The 17,409-nt window shown below is 41.2% G+C and overlaps 1 protein-coding gene across 4 annotated transcripts in view; it reads right to left on the bottom strand.

Annotated features, from left to right (window-relative positions):
• PLD5 (phospholipase D family member 5) overlaps window positions 1–17,409 on the bottom strand; it is a 355,949-nt gene that overhangs the window by 157,068 nt on the left and 181,472 nt on the right. For all 4 annotated transcript variants that reach the window (XM_039883218.1, XM_039883220.1, XM_039883219.1 and 1 more), the window contains one exon: window positions 2,060–2,228. In XM_039883218.1, coding sequence (XP_039739152.1) covers window positions 2,060–2,228 — 169 coding nt within the window. The remainder of the gene's footprint in view (window positions 1–2,059; window positions 2,229–17,409) is intronic.

Genomic DNA, 17,409 nt, shown 5'->3' on the forward strand with positions numbered 1-17,409 from the left:
CCGTTCTCATCTTGGATATGATGACTTGACTTGCTTTGATCAACAGAATAGGGCTAAAGCCACTGGGATTCCAGAACTGAGGTTCGCCCTTGATGACACAACCACCATGTACAGAGCTCAGGCTAGGTTACTGAACGACGAGAGACACACGCAGAAGGAAGGTCCAGCCAGGCCTCCAGACATTCTGGCCACCCTAGAGAAGATGCTGGACACATGAGGAAAGTCATCTTGGACTCTCCAGCTCCAGACAAGCCACCTTGACTGACGCTATGTGGATCAGAAACCAGTTCTCTCTGTCAAATCCTGCCCAGAATCATGAATAAATAACTGATTATTTTTTAATCACTAAGTTTTGGGGATGATATATATAGCAATAAATGCCTGAAACACCTGCTTAAACAGTAGAGATAGAAAAGTGCAGGAGGCAGTTACAAATGATCCCGGACCTACGAGGGTTCGACTTAACGACTTTTAGACTTTGCAATGGTGTGAAAGTGATGTCCATACAACCATTTTGGTTTTCTTTTTCAGTATAGTATTCAATAAATTACATGAGATATTCAAAAGTTTATTATACAATAGGCTTTGTGTTAGATGATTTTGCCCAAGTGTACACTAATGTTGTGTTCTTTGCCTGGGCTGAGCTATGATGTTGGGTAGTTTAGTTGCATTAAACACATTTTCGACTTATAATGTTTTCAATTTATGATGGGCTGTTCAGGACATAACCCACTGTAAGTCAAGGAGCATCTGTAGTAAATACATTCAATTCCGTAGCATAGGCTTTGTGGTTTGGGGTTTATTTTTGCCTATTTTCTGATATCTTATTGACTTGAAAATAGTATAATTGAATAATAGATTTCAAAGCACCTGTGAGGTAATTATTACAGGAATACCTGGGAGATATTGCAGGTTTGGTTCCAGATCACTGTAATCAAGCGAGTTTCACAATAAAGTGAGTCATAACCTTTTTGCTGGTAAAGGGCCTTGCCTTCAATTTGTAAAAAATGCAACATCCGTGGAGCGCAAAAAAGCAAAGTGCGATAAAATGAGGCTGTGTAGGCTTCACACCAGCACGGTTTGTGTACAGAGAGACAAAACTGATTTCACCTTTGACCCATATAGGACGTTTAAGTATAGGTCATCTACTTGGACAGAATAGCCTGGATGGCTCAGTGCTAGCATGGTCATAGCAATACAAAGGAAAACACACTAATGATGGTAAAAACCATTTTCTCATCTCCAGGACATCTCATTCAGAAAGCATTTAGATCATTTAGTCAGCCTTCTAAAGGCTGTTTTTGTAATTATAATTAGTACCTTTCTTTTTTCTATTTACCCAAATATGACGGAGTCAAGAATACACAACTAATTAAGAAGCACAAATTGCCAGTTATGAAAATAGTCATGGGGATAGAAAGTATAGCATAGGGAATCTAGTCGATAACAGTGTAATAACTACATATGGTGAGAGACGGGTATGAGATGTATCAAGGAGATTGCTTCATAAGTTGTATAAATGTCTAATCACACTTGAAACTCATAATATTGCATGTCAACTGTAATTGAAAAACAGAAAAATTTTTATAAAAGAATATACAGCTCTACTGGAAAGTTTGACTCCATGACTAAAAAAGTGATCTCTGGGTCCTAAAGGCAAATTATGACACCAACTGACCAACTGGGCACCTCAGCAAGCATCTGTGGGATCAAAGCTGTAAGCACGCATACAGGGTGAAGCGGGACTCTGGGGCGTGCCATCAACAGACACCATGAAGAAGATGGTGCCCCCCGAAGCTGCCGACACAGCAACGCTGTGTAGAGAGCCTATGGTATGCATAGCTGAAACGTGACCTTGCCCTTGAAAGCCAGGCATTCTGTCAGGAGCTGAGCAACGTGATTAGCAACAGCACATACATATAAACATAATGATGTGCATGTGTTATGGATTTTAAACAGACGAAAAGTCAGCTTGAGCTTGAGGAATGGAGGCAGGAATACTAAGGAGTGTAAAATGCACATAAGTAAAATCATCACATACACAGAGGATGCAGCTTACCTGACATGCTGATGGATGGCTGTGGTTGAGATCCCAATGGGAAGACACTATGTCAACAGACTTTTTGGCCATGTTGAGTAAATTCATCCAGCCTTGGAAAAGTGATAAGTGAAATGGTGCATTTTCTGAATAGTTAAGGCCTTCAGGAATATTTTCCACCAGGGCAATTCTTAGAAAAAATTTTGAAAAACAAACAAACAAAATCTAGTCAAATATGAAGCCACAGATCTTTATACATGCATACAGAGATAGCTGAAAAATACTCTTTACTCTTTCTGAAAGTATACACTGCTCATAACTTACATTTTCCAACAAAGCCCTCTCACATTTCCCATGATAATCTACTGTGTTCTGAGAGTTTATGCTTTGTTTTTCCCAGTTAACATTTGTTTTTCAGAAAATCACGGTATAGGCCCTTAATGTCCAGTTTCAAACTAGCCTTGAAAAAAAATTTCAGAACTTCCCACACAAGCATTTTCCTCTAGGAATATATTCTTTTTACCCCTATAGCAATAAGATACTACTTCCGTGAGCTACTTGAAATCATAAATTAGTTTATGGCTATCTTCAGTTTGTAATACAATGATATATTAGAACTAGTTTAGAAACTAAAGTATTATTAGTTTTATTATTATTAGGAAATAAAAATAATAAATGTTGTTATTATTGCTTAACACCTCTATTGATGCTGCCCAGCTTGAGGCAAAAAATAATACTGAGAAGAAAATTTAAAATCCTGTCCATTGTGGGTTTATTATAGTTGGAGATAAGCAATGTATAAAATAATAAGCCCTAAATAAACTATAATCAGCAATATTGTAATAAACATGCTTTTTTTTCTTTTTATACTTCCGCACATACTGACAACATACTCACTACTTTGCTCTCCCTGGTGTTGCAGCTTAGGTTATGTGGTTTCATCTCTGAGTTAGCCAGGTTAAGAAATGTAAATTCTCCTGAACTCTTGCTGGGAAACTCCAGCCTCTTATGTACAGACCTACAAACACTTCCAGAACAGAGATCTGTTTTATTCATTGCTATGCATCCCCAGTGCAGGAAACATAATTAAGACTCAAGAAATACTTATAGAATGAACTTCGGGTTCCAACCAGGAATCTAGCACTTCTCAATAAAACTTGTAACTGTTTCTCTCAATGAGATTTGTTCCATTTAGCAGTTTTAGAAACTAAAAAGCAATGCTTTTAGTAAAATGGCCTTGTGTATTGGACAACTATCATAGCCAGAGTATGGTTTGGGCATGTGACCCAGTGACAGTCACGATTTGGGGGTCCAATCACCCCACCACCAGCGGCAATCAAATTCAATGTTTCTTGAGCCCTTATAAGTACAGAATAGGCAAATCACTGTACGTGACACAGCAATGACTGTGACAAATCTCTCTAGTCCTCTGGAGTTTATAATCTAATGAAAGACCAGGTCTCATACATAACGATTCAAATAGGAGGTAGACTCTAAGAAATGGTGACATAAGAGCACAAAGTTCAGTTAGATGGATATGCATCATCTAAAGTATCACTGGATCATGGGCAGGAAGGAAAAATCCATTCTGGTCGGGGGCATCTAGAACTGAAAGAAATGGGCCTTGAAATGAGTCTTCAGAGATGTAATTGGTATGGGTGAGCTGGAAGAGAAAGATATCTACACAGAGGGAAGTGCTTGTATTTGGGTTTCTGGGAGTGGGTGAGCCCAGGGAAGCGTGTGGTAGGAGAGTTATGGCGGGAGCTTGTGATGGCAAAGAAGTCTGGCAGAGTCCGTAGGGGCCATGCTGTAAAGGCTGTGAATGAGGAAGAGGAGTTTGGACTTAATTTTAATGCATTTGAGAGCGACCAAGTACATTTCAGGGTATAACTCTGGCAGCACACCTGTGCACAGCTGGAAGGGAGAAAAAGGAGACAAGTCGGTAGAGAGCATGGGCTGCTGTAATAATAGTTCAAGAAAGAAACATGGGGGAATTTGAATTAGGTCAATGGGAATAAAAAGAGACATGTATGTCATGGAGATTTTAGAAACCACATCATAAAAGATTTAGTGTCTGATGGGTACGAGGAGCAGGTGAAGGAGAAACAGAGGAAAGTCAATGAGGACAGGTTTTCTTGCGGGGCCCCCTCATCCGCTCTTAACGGGGCTCCTAGAACCACCTGCAGTGGTCTCCTTACATGGATGCTTGCCCCTCCAAACCATTTTCCATACTAGAGTTGTGTTAATCACTTAAACACATAAATCTAAACATCCTGCTGCCTGATTAAAAGTTCCTATGGGACTCCCCACTGTCTTTAGGGAGATGTGCCCTCCTACCCCACAACGTGGTTGATAAGTGTTTACTGTCCGGCCTTCTCAGCCTCACTGTACTCAAATGCACTCTTTGAATTTTACATCAAAGCCATAATAAACATCCTTTTCTCCTACCCCGCTATTCTCTCTAAAGTTTGACATTGCACGTGAATCTTCCCAATCCCCATTCTTACACTACTCATGGAGCTATCTCTCAATTAACTTTCAAAGTCCTCATTTAATCCCCCCAAACCGGACTAGATCTCCCTTATTATCATGTTGTTCCCCGGTCATCCTACTCATCACTCTTGAAATGACTTGTTCACAGCTGACTTTCCTTGATAGATTGTAGGATGTACGAAGGCAGACACCTGATCCACTAGTTCAGTATTATAGCCCTGATGCCTAACATAGTGTTCAGAGCACAGTAAGTATCCAAAGGATATCCGCTGTGTTTCATTAAAATCTGAACTGGGAAGATGGAGGATGGAAGGTCCATTAAAACTGACAGAAAACATGGAAAAGGAAGTAGACTGAGGATTGGGGGAAACTATCAATGGAAAAAATGAAGGAAAACTGTCCCAAAGCCTAAAGTGGAAGGAACACCTATATTTTTCTGGTTGGTAGAGTGTGAAACGGAGGAGAAGATTAGGAAGGGACCATTAGAGAGGCAAGAAGACAGGAGCGGTCCGGGAGAATGCAGCATTCGGGATGCCAAGAGGACGGAAGGTCAAAAAGATGGCAAAGAGATTTTTTTTTTTTAATCTGCTTCAAAACCATTAAAGGCAATAAGTAGTTGAAGTTGATGTTTTAATTCTATCCCCATTTAAAGTCCAATGATCTATGTTAATAAATGCTAGACAGAGCATGATGGAAATGACCCCCGGTAATCAGCAGTTTTAGTGTCCTCTACAACTAATAAATATATTTTTAAATCAAACAAAAAAGAATCTCCCCACATGAACAAAACCAAAATACAACAGCTGTTAACAAACAGAACTGACTAGTTTCGATTTTACTTCAATGTAAAAGACAAGGTGAGAGAGACGAGAGGAGACTGGTGAAGCCCAGTTAAACGGAGTGCAGGAAATAAGGGATTGTGCAGCTGTGGATGGCTCTGCACTGACCGCTGTGATAAGCATACAAATAAGGATTCCCAATCTCTTTTAGAAGTCTTTAGACCAGGTGTTCTTAACCCCGATCCACGGATAGCAGCTTGATCTTTACTTTCCCTCATCTCTAACTGAAATTTCTCATTCCCTTCCGTTATGAACATAGGCAAAAAAAAAAAAAAAAAAAAACAAAAAAAAAAAAAAACCCAACCAAAAATCAAAAACAAAAAAAACAACAAAAAAAAACACAGGCTATTGGAAGAATCTATGATTCTGTCATCATTAAGAATTTTTATACTGTGGCACAGTATTGCTGACATCTCCAAGTATTCATCACTGCTTTGAAATTATGGTAGTCATCAGATCTTGTTATTTCATGAATTAGTAGTGCTGAATATATATTACTATAACAAATTTTAAAAAAATCTTTTTATAACTTTATTTCAACATTATTGGTTTCCTCTCCAACCACATGTATTTTAAATTAAAACCACTATTCAAGAAAGGGGCCATAGGATTTATTAGACTACCAGGGAGGTCTGTGCCAAAAAAGGGGTCAAGTACTCATCAGATGGATAATGCATTGTTCCTTTTTTTTTTTTAAATCTATTTCACACATATTCTTATAAGATTCCCCCCCGCCCTTATTGAAGCCTTAGAAGTGGGTAAGATTACCAAGAGAGATTTTCAGGAGAATTGAGTGAAAGTCGAATTCAGGAAACATCTAATCACTTCTGGTTGGTAGAGAATGTGGGGCAGGTGAAGAAGACAGAGAAGAAAGTACTAAAATTATTGGAAGAGAAGAAGAGTGAAATTCTCTGGGAGCCAAGGAAGACCAAATTTATTATTATTTAGTTTTCACTAAATACCAAAGTAAATTATGAATTTCTACTAAAAATCAAAATAGAGGACCTGTTCTGGGGACTACGCTTGTGTTTGGGTGATGAGTTCCTCACTGCCCCTCAAACGACCAGGAGGTCTTGATTGCTCCTTCTGTGACTCAGCCCTGCTAGAAAAAGCTTCTAGAAGTCATCTTTGAAGCGACTGGACTTATTTCTGTGATCTATCATTTTATTTCCTTTAGCAACCAACAGTTAGCTACTCTCCAGGAGACTGACCTAATTAGCATATATGCAGGACTCATTTCCACCTGATGGCAGCCCTTGCTACACTCAACTTCCCAAGCAAGGAAAGAATTAGGCAGAACTCATTAAAATTCACCTTTGGGCAAAGCCCGGGAATGCTATGCCCAAAGGCTGTGGCACTATTTCTGATGCTTAACAAAAGAGGGGGGAAACTGTATACACAGAGACACAACACAGCAAAAATCTTTTCATGCTTCTTTTCATGGTACTTTGAGACAAACTACAAATGATTTGAAATGTGAGTCCAGGGAGCTTAGGTGGAATAAATATAAGAAAAAGTGTTTTATATTGTTAGTAGATTTTAAAATAGAATTCTAGCTATTCTTATTAATAGTATGTATTTATTCTACAAACTTAACGTGATCATCAAAATTTCTCTTTCAATCCAGGAACAATATTTCACCTTTTTATAAGCTACTAACAAGTGCAGTCTCACCATCTGCTTGCTTTAAAATGTGTGTGTGTGTGTGTGTGTGTGTGTATGTGTGTATGTGTGTGTTTAGTAAATACAAAAATTTTTCTGAAGTATTATAATTTCACACTTGATTTTGGTAATACTGTAGAGAAATGTTTAAGAGAAAAGGATTTGGAATAAGGCAGACAAAACTCAGCTCTGCCAGATATCAGGTGTGAAGCCCTCAACAAACGACTTACCTCTTTAAATTTGTTTTCAGTTTTGAGAATAAAAAAGTTATTACAAAAATTAGAGGACATAATCTATGTGAAGTGCTTTGCTCAGTGCCTGTTTCACAGAAAGCACTAAATGAAAGACATATTTTTAAAAAGTAACTCAGTCTAACATCTTATAATTAAGAAAAACATTCTCCAAGTTCTCAAACTGAAATAGCACAGTTACTAAAAAGATTCTACATATATGGGCTAAAAAGAGTCTTAGAAACTGGGACCTAAATGACACTTGCAGAGTGAATGTGAACTTCTTTCATTGCCTAGTGCGATGGGCTAGTTATTAGGACTGGACCATCTACATAGGCAGCTTGGCAGTTGGTTGATTTTCATTCCTTAGATCTTGCCTATCTGATGGGATTCATCAACAAAGCTCAAAAGAGGGCCTTAGTTCATTGTTACAATTAGATTTTCACTCAAAGGAAAATGATGCAGATTTGTACCCTCATCATAGGTCATCTGCCTATAATTAAAGCCCAGAACTGACAAAACAAAAGTAAACCTTCCAGAAGAAGTACTGGAGTGTCTGACACTGAACAGAAGGTGGCCTGCTACCCAGGTGGCAGAGTCACTGCCCGCGTGAGTAATACAGGGGCTGGTGAAACCTGAAGTGCGAAAGCCCTCTGGGTCCCTTGAGGAAAGCCTGAAGCTGAGACCTGGATAGAAGACTTTTGTTTTGGGTTGGGGGATGGGAATCCTAGGAAGCAGGAGGGAGGGAGCAGGGAGAGAGAAGAGGGGAAAGCCCATAAAGAAAACCAGAACCCACAGGTAACATCCATGGGCAGCTGGGCTCAGTGTCACCAGGCCCTCAGAGGGACTGTGTGATAGAACCTGCCTCGGAAAACTCATCCCTCACGAGTTGAGAGCTGCCCCTGGGTGCCTTGCGCCCCGGACTTCCGGGCTGTCCAGTGAGGGCCATGCCAGCTCCCAGGCACCAGAGAAAGCCCTCGTGGTAGGCACCGTCCAGCACAGCAATGGGGTCTTCGAGGTGGGCTGGGGAGGGTGTGGAGGGGCACCTGCAGCACCCACTTCAGGTCCGATGAGCACCTTCTGAATGAAAGTGGAAACACAGATGTACTCCTAAAGATAAACTGCTCTGTGAGAACTGGACCAAATCTCGCCTTCCGTCTGGGCCTCAGTTACCCCTCAACCAGACAGTGGTCTCCAATGCTTGACCGCGAGGCATCTCAGGGACTTCTGACCAGGGCTGAAGGAGTGGGCCAGGTCCCCCTCACCAGGCCTCCCTGTGCGCTGGGCACCTGCAAGGTCATTTGCCTGAGGGGAGGCTTCCCGCTTTATATGATGTTGAAAACCACTGGAAAAGGTATAGGTCAGGCACACAGACGATCAACTACCTGCCCAGCGACTCTTCATGAACACAGACCCACTCGGCCCTCCCTTTGTCCCCCACCCATAGGCCCTTTAGGGAGAGGGGACCCCAAGCACTGCCACGGCCAGGCAGGGCCAGCCAAGCTCAGCTGACTTGCCCAAGTGACAATGAAGCCAGAGGGACATCCTATTAAATCTTCAGAACCTTTGATACTGGCAACTAATTTAATCTTTTAAATGGCCTGCTTCACTGGAAGGTCAGAAAGTCTTTCCTGCACATGCTGTTCAAATTCCTCCAACTTAAAATGGTCAGTATGCCAAGGGGCCATGTCCTGAACTCCATCAATTACTTAGGGCTGGTGAACAAACCATTGTGATGTACACTAAGTGTGATGGGAAGGCACGGAATGGATTGGGCAGGGTGGGACATGATCCAATATACCTTTTACAAGGATTATTCTGACTTTTGTGGTTTCCCCACAAATAACCACAGGGCTGCAGGGAAGATAAAGTCACAGCAGGAGACCGACAAGAAGGCCGCCTGATAGTCTAGGGCTTACATAAAAGATGATGGTGGCCTGAAGCGGGTGTGCGTCCTGGAGGTGGAGAAAAGTGGGGCGATGTAACCTTCTGAAGGCAGAGCACATGGGAATACAGGTACTATTGGCGGACATTCCTCTGCCCCATTCCTGATGCCATCTCCAGGTTCAGAGCTACTCTATGGTGTGACACAACTTCGTCTTTTCCCAGAACTTTACTCACCCTGCCCCAGGGGAGGACAAATAAATTACCTGATTGAGAGAGTGAGAAAAATATTCAGCTTATTCCTCCCTTCTTCCTCCAGCAGAGCCGAGATCTCACCCGAGTCCCTGTCGTGCGTGGACAAGCCCCTTCATGTCCAAGTTGACCCTAGTCCAGTGCTGGCTGTGGCTGGGTGCTAAGCCTGGTTAATTCCACAGCTCAATTAAGACCATTTGATCTCACATTAAGCTTCATCTCCCAATGTAGCCTTTATCAAAAAGTTGAGCATTTAGCCTCCTCCACCTGCTACTCCTCATCAGAAACTGTCAATTTGCTCAGGAAGAAGGATGTTATTTAATGAGCCTCCTCAGAGACCCTAAAAGTAGAATCTGAAAAAAAAAATAGTGGAATCTGGACATGAGCTGGGATCTGATATATTAAATTCTCCTAGATATTTTAATAGAACAAAGGACCATAGGTTAGAATCTAGGATGAACGACTGCAATGGATAGAATAGGCTGAAACAGTGATCAGGAGAGAGGCACCGTTGCTAGTCAAGGCCTTATGTATTGGCTAAACAATCCCAATCCTATTCCTGAATGGATAGAGAAGTATGGTTGCCATGACAAATATATGCCTCTTCTCCGACTCTCATGCCCAGCACAGGCATGGATAATCAGTGACGATTTTCTTTCTTGAGCCTGGTTTTGGCCTTAAAATCCCTCTCAGGCTAGTGCTCCAGGAAGCTGCCAACAACAGGGGTTACAGACGGGATGAAACTGAAGTTAAAACTTTGAGGCAAATTAGAAAGTGAAGCGAATTAACATTTTCTGGTTACCCACAACTTGCCCAGAAAATCATTTTTATTCCAAACTTCACTGAAAAGATTTCTAAAGTGGATAAATATTATTTTCTAAAATTGGAATAAACTAAATACATTTTTAAAAAAATTATTTCAAATTTTCCCTTAGGACCTCTGAACACTTCTTGGTAGGAAGATGGGCCAACTCCGTAGAATTCAGGATTTATCCCTGGATTTATTTTAAAATAAATGAACTTGAACTCAAGTTGTCTCTTTAATTCAAAGCATAGTGAAATTCTGAGTAATTGAAGACTCACCATCCATTATTTCCGCTACTTATTTTCAAAGTAAGGGCCAAGGACAAGATAGGACAACCAGTCAAGTCTCTAACACTAGATCTCACGTGGCAACCACAAAGCCATGCAGCTTTGCAGTCACCGCTCAGGGCGAGTGGTAAGTGTTGGTCTGTGAGAGGGAGATTATACGTCATTTTTTCCCCCTTTCCTGCCTTTTTCGTCTGGAATCTCAGAGATTCTTAGAATCTGAGTCCACATTAATAAATCCCATTATTTGGTAACTTCTTTTTTGCCCACCATGGGTTGTGTCACATCAACGTGTACTCCGCTGACATTGGCTAAATGAGAAGCTGCCTGATGGCCACTGAAAACCCTGACACCTCCTCTGAGGTAAATTCTCCATGCCTCTGTGACACTCCCCCGAACTAGAGAGAAGGCAGACCTGGGAAGGACTCCTCAGAGGAACACAGCAGCTTCTGGTTTAGGAAAGTTGTATACGGATGACACTACTTCTAGAACCAAAAGAATGAATTTTGAAAAGCAGGGAGAGTGTCAAGTAAGTGACCCATTTGGAACACAGTAATCATAAATCACAATTTTAAATCAAGAGGTCTCTACAGGGGTCCTGCTGGCTGCAGAGAGTAGCCACTCAGCACAGAAGCTGATTTGGGCTGCTATACTTCAAGTCCACCCAGGGCAGTCAGCATCATCTGGCGGAATGTGTGCCATTTCCAGCGGTTTAAAATAGTTTTTCTAAATGTGTCTTTTCACAGTTCAAATATGGCTTAAGTTTCTTCTGAGCTGAGATACTAAAGGGGATGAGACAATTTTGCAATGCCTTGTGGGGAAAGGGTTGCAGGGGGACAGGAGTCACCGTGGGAGGTCGATTAGAAGCCTACCGCAATAGTCTAGAGCAGCAGCCCCCGACCTTTTGACGCCAGGGACAGGTGCTCCTATGAGAATCTAATGCCCGATGATCTGAGGTGGAGCTGAGGCGGTGATGCTAGCGCTGGGGAGCGGCTGCAGATACAGATGAAGCTTCACCCTCTGGCCCGCGGCTCACTTCCTGCTGTGCAGCCCAGTTCCTAACAGGCCACAGGACTGGGGACCTCTGGTCTAGGGCCTAGATGAAAGATGATGGCGACTTATACCTATTGATCTCTTTTTTAAATATTCAATTAAACGTCTTCATATTTTTAAAAAGCATTATGTGTAAATATTATATGTATACATCAAACCATACAGAAGATCCCCAGTGTAAAGTGAGACTGCCCCCATGCCTAGTCACTCTGTCTTCTGGTCACCTGCCCCAGGGTCAACCACTGTCACCAGTTACTATTTCCTGCAACTAAGATATTTCCTGCATACATGTTCATTAACCTACCTACTTTCTATGTTTGGACCTTTCAAAGCACGCAGGAAAATTTATTTAGATGTGCATGTCCTCCACTGATTCATTGAGGAAGCCAGGACCTCAGGAGAGGTTTAGTTCAGGGCCAAAAGCAGAGGCTGCCCACAAGTTACTTCCCTTTCTCTATTTTGTTATCCAAAATTCTGAGCTCTTAAAGAGATGACACTGTGAGTTCCCCAATAGAAGAGTGGCTCTGAGAAGTTATAGAGAGAAGTTCCTATAACTGAGAATGGAGAAGTCTTGCAAGCAGCACCTGGCCCCAGGCCAACCGAGGAAGATGGCCAACTCTTAGCAGGCAGCGGTTGTGTGCTGCACCCAGGGAGGCCAGACCCCGGGCCCTGAGCTCCACCTTTACAGATCCCAGGAATGGAAGGGACATGAGACTGTGCCGAAGGACTGTAGTGATAACCAGCAAGGGCAAACGTGCATGGCCATAAGCCTCTGTTTGATCTGCTGTGGGGAAAGCCTCCGAGGACTTTGTTCGGCCTCGGGCGGGCAGTCGGTGAGGGGACTGAATTCTTGCCCACCATCGGCCTGCAGTTCAGGAAGGATTTGGAGTCTGATTTAATGACACGAATGGAATTTCTTTTAAATCTGAGTTTCAGGGCTTAGATCTGTTCCTACTACGCAAATGTGGCACTTGGTCTTCTTATGATGGCCCAGATATTGCGATCTTGACCCACGTTCCAGCCCACAAAGCTTACACTCAAAGCTTACACTCAAAGCTTTAGTTCTTATAGAACATCCCTTGGCTGCAACTGGCTCATTCTGGCAGGGACCACAGGCCACCCTGTGACACTGTTCTGGAAGCAAGAAGTGGTGGTCTCGAACCAGTGTGATTTTGAGCGTGACCAATTCCTGTCCACCTGCACAAATAAACGTTTGCTCTTCTCTAAGTCATAGAGAAGAACATACAAAATTAAAATTCAAAAACCTTCCCAAAACAAACTCACTCACCATGCAACAAACAGAAAAGCCCACTTATACACCAAGGGAAATATAAGTTTGTTAAAACAAACACATATTTATGCATGCCAACTTTTGTTTTTAGGTACAGGCTGAAAACAGGAAGTCCATGTAAAGCTTAACTCATCCCATAAATCCCTTTATATGACATTCATACACCCACTCCCTGGTCAGGAAATGCATTTTCCATGAATTTTTCATGGAGAAGTCACATTAAGCTTCCCAGAGGAGGAATCCAGGAGTTAAGAGATGTGGGTTCCGGGCTAAGCTGCCATTTGCTCTTTTCTCATTATCAGTTTGTAGGGCAACGTTTCAGTCAATGGCTTATTCATTCCTAGCGAGGGATTTAAAATGTCACTGAATAGGAAACTCCAGGTGCTAATGGTGCATGTGGTCTGAACACAGAAGATTAAGCCAAATCATCCTATGTCTTAACTATTTAGCACCCCGCCGCATGGAGCTGAATGAACTTCTAGTTTGTATAACTGATCGCTGTCTATCAAAAGGACACTACTGCTCAACTTAGAAAAATGTGCATTAATATCCACGTATCCATTGTGAACTAAAAAAAATATTTTGTTCTTTGCCTCCAGTTTTTGATACACAGGGCTCCTAAAACTCTTGTGATTTCCTGGGTGATAGAAGTATCTTTTATTCTAATAAGGCAGCTCAGGGTGGGCTCCTGGATGAGGGTTGGTCACCAGAAAGACCCAGCCATGATCAGAAGCTTGGAACTTTTATCCCTGCCCCCCACTCTTTTGAGAAGGAAGAAGAGCTGAAAATGGAGTTAATGTTCCATCGTGCCTATGATGAAGGCTCCATAAAAATTCCAACAGTACGAGGTTTGGAGAGGTTCCAGGTGGGTGAGCACAGCCACATACCGGGAGTGTGACCCGACCCAACCCAACTCCACAGGGACAGAAGCTCCTGCCCTCAGGACCTGCTCAGACCCTATGCATCTTTTCATCTGGCTGTTCATCTGTGCCATTTTTCATATCCTTTAATAAACTGGTGAACGTGTTTCCCTGAGTTCTGTGAGCTTCTCTAGCAAGTAATTAAATCCAAGAGGGAGGAGGTCATGGAAACATTCAACTGGTAGCCAGTCAGACAGAAGTCGTGGGTAACCAGGACCTATTATTCGTGATCGGCATCTGAAGTGGGGGGCCAGTCCCATGGGACTGAGATCTTAACAGGTGGGATCTGATGCTATCTCCAGGTGGTTAGTACCAAAACTAAGTTAAAATTGTACAACACCCAGCTGGCGTTGTGCGGAATTCTTTGGTGTGGGCAAACCCCCACACATTTTATGACCAGAAGTGTCAGAAGTGAAGCCTTCTACCTGAGCAGCAAAGGAGACACACAGGAAGGGAAAAGAAAACTGTTTTTTCCCCCTAATATATCCAAACATTGAAAAATAGCAAAAAATGATGACGACGACGATGATGATGACGATGATGAGAGTAATAGCTGTCATTTACTGAGTATGCCCGTGTGCTGAGTTCTTTGCAGGCATGACCACTTTACCCTGTGACACAGGTTTTAGTATTCCCATTTTTGAGATAAAGACCATGAGGTTTGGGAAATAGTATAATATAAAAGGCTCAAAGTCACAAGTCAGTAGTAGAATCAGTTTTCAAATCTTGCTCTGCCTGGCACCGGTTTGCCCTATGGACCATGTCCCCGTCGGCAGCTTTTCTCCCGTGTGTGCATGTGACTTGGCAAGCACAGTTGTGCAAAAACCAGCCCAGCTGCTGACCAGGTAAGGACACCAGAGTGACTACCAGCACTAACGAACTTTGACAAGTGGTGCTTCTCCTTTGCTCTCCTTTTGATATATAATAAAATATAGGTATTACCTCTTCTAATAATTGTCTGTAGTCCATTAACACACTGATAGATTTTTAATCCTGAAAGGACTCCATTAATTAGCCAAATCCAGTTCCAATTTTCTCCAGCAGCTTTTATCAGTCCTTGAAAAGAGTGTTCATTGCTCTAAGGGGTATAATTTTTCTACTTGAACTCTGGATGGATTTAGAGATATTTTACAACTTATGAACTCTATTATATAGTATCATAGTTATTAAGAATTATAGACACAAGAAAAATGAACATGAAGTGTTCTATGAAGTCCTTTATAAATATGTAAATATTTTAAATAACGAACAATGAACCTTTCATTCATATTCACATTACAATTAACTTTTAAAAATTTAGGTAGAATCTAGAAGCTATAAATTTAGGCTCCTGATTCACTTCCAAATCACCTTCTTCTAATTTATATTTGGTCTCATTACAACTAGTCTATGAAAAACTTCAATATTACCACCTTCTAATCCTAGAAGTTTAAAAATTCATAAGATATCATTAGAATATGTGTAGGAGACATTAGGATTTAGTAAAAAGAATGCTGAACTAAGAGTCAGAGGAACTTGGTTCTAGGCCTGACTCTGCCTCCTGCACGAATTATTTCTTTAAAAACAACTTTATTCACCTATAAAATGATGAGGGTCCCAGAGCTGCTATTTAAGATCTCTTCTAAAGTTAAGATCCTAAATTAAAGACTTAAACTCAGAAAAATATTTAAACTCATTAAAAATAAATATTACAAGTTATATATCTGTATGTATAGATATTATTATATATAATATCAGAAGTAATTTGCTGATACAATAGAACTAGAGTTAAAATGTGAGCAATGTGCTTTCAGCTTAAAATAAGTCAAATGAGAAAAAAACATTAAATTATAAACATCTTAATATTTTAAAACTATTACAACTGAGAGTCATTCACACAATTAGTCTTTTTTACGTATTTAATATCTTTCTACATATGCTTTAATCTTTATCCCATAGAGAAATAAGAATAGCCTAATCGCTCAAGTTTAGAACAATAAAAGAACATTCTCTTCTTCTCTTGCCTAACCCTGGTGACCACTTGCAAGCTTGGATGTGCCATGAACTCTCTTCTGCATTTGTTATTTTGGGATTTGGGGGGTGGAGGTGAGAGGGAGGGAGGGATAGAGAAGATGGAAAGAAAGGGTAGGGATAAAATTATAGCCTAAGGCAAAAAATAGAAAAGGGGAAAAAAAAACTTATGAGCAATCAAGTAACACTGGCATTTTCACGAGCGGGGAGGATGACAGTCAGCAAATGGAAAAGAACTGAGAGAAAGGATTTACTCAGGAAGTAGAGGCGATAGAGAACATGAGGACTGTTTTTCTATAATTCAAACTTTATTACAAAAATACTTCCTCTCCCTAATATTTTTCCTTCCATGATTCTCAAATGGAATTCAATTGGTAGTTCTGGTCAAGTTTAAGGATGAAAAGGGAAATTTCTGAGGGCTTTATTATTGTTCAATATAGATATTTTGAGCCAGGTCCTGTCTGAGTGGAATATTTTTTTTTTTTTATTCTTAGAGTATGGAGAAATGTTTTACATAGATAAGGTCAAAGAGAAACCCCTGTCATGATAAAAGGCAAAATGAACCATACAAAATTTGAATCAGGATAGCAGAACACTAAATAGCTCTTTCAGTGTCCACACTTAAATGCCAAAGCTTACTTGGTTATGGAATTGATTTTTTTCCAGCAAAAAGTCACCCTCAGCAGGGGCTCTAAACCATTCTTGTTTGGCTGGGACATAACTCAGCAACAGCAATAATAGCAGGATGTTGTCAAGTACTAGAGACTCTTGTGCAGGCAGAGTTTCAGCCTGGTCTCATGTTCCCTAAACACGTGCTGCGAGCAGATAGTCCCTCATTTTGGCACCTGTCTCATTCTCTTTCTCCTACAGGTGGAAGACAGACATAGGTACCTGTCGTCTCCTGGATACCTTCCCTGAGAGACAAGTGACATTCTTTTACTTCTCTTGCAGCACACTTAATGGAACCAAATCCTCCTGAATTTAGTAGGTAGTAACAGTGCCTTTAAAAAAAATTGTCACACCTGTTCCTTAGCCTTCCCCATAACACAAGCAATAATAACTGGGTCTCTAGAGGGGCAAATGTTTCCTTTTTCAATTCATATGAATAAATGTGGCCAGAACATTAGCTTCTGTGCTACAGGACAAGGAGAGGCAGGTGAATAGCATCTCCACGTCAAATGAAGAGTAATCTGCAACCGAAATATAAGGATCAAGAAAACAGCATAAATCTGGCTCCAGGTATAGCCTGCACCAATGGTTAGTTGAAGAGGAAAGAAACAAGGCAGATCTCACTGCTTTTCAACATAGCAGGGCCAGTTAGTGACAGAGCTGGGGCTGGTTTGAACTCACACTTCCAGAACCACTGTCCAGTGCTATTTACTCACCAAACTGATTCATAATCTTTTATGGAAACATCCCACATCCCAGGGCCAAGTGTGTTTATGGTTTGTTTATTTATTGTAAACAAAACACCTTCAGCAGAGTCTGAGGCAACAGCCTATAACTAAACACATTCATATCTTTCCAGTGAACACAGGAATAGAATATTCTCACTCAGCAGGATAAAAGTGGCCAAATGTTAGTTTAGGTGAGATCTTGCCACCACAAATTATTAAGAAAAATTTTGATGTTTAGAGTTTTTTGGTTT

The sequence above is a fragment of the Pteropus medius genome, unplaced genomic scaffold, assembly GCF_902729225.1.
Source record: "Pteropus medius unplaced genomic scaffold, Ma_sr-lr_union100, whole genome shotgun sequence".
NCBI classification, from domain to species: Eukaryota; Metazoa; Chordata; class Mammalia; order Chiroptera; family Pteropodidae; genus Pteropus; species Pteropus medius.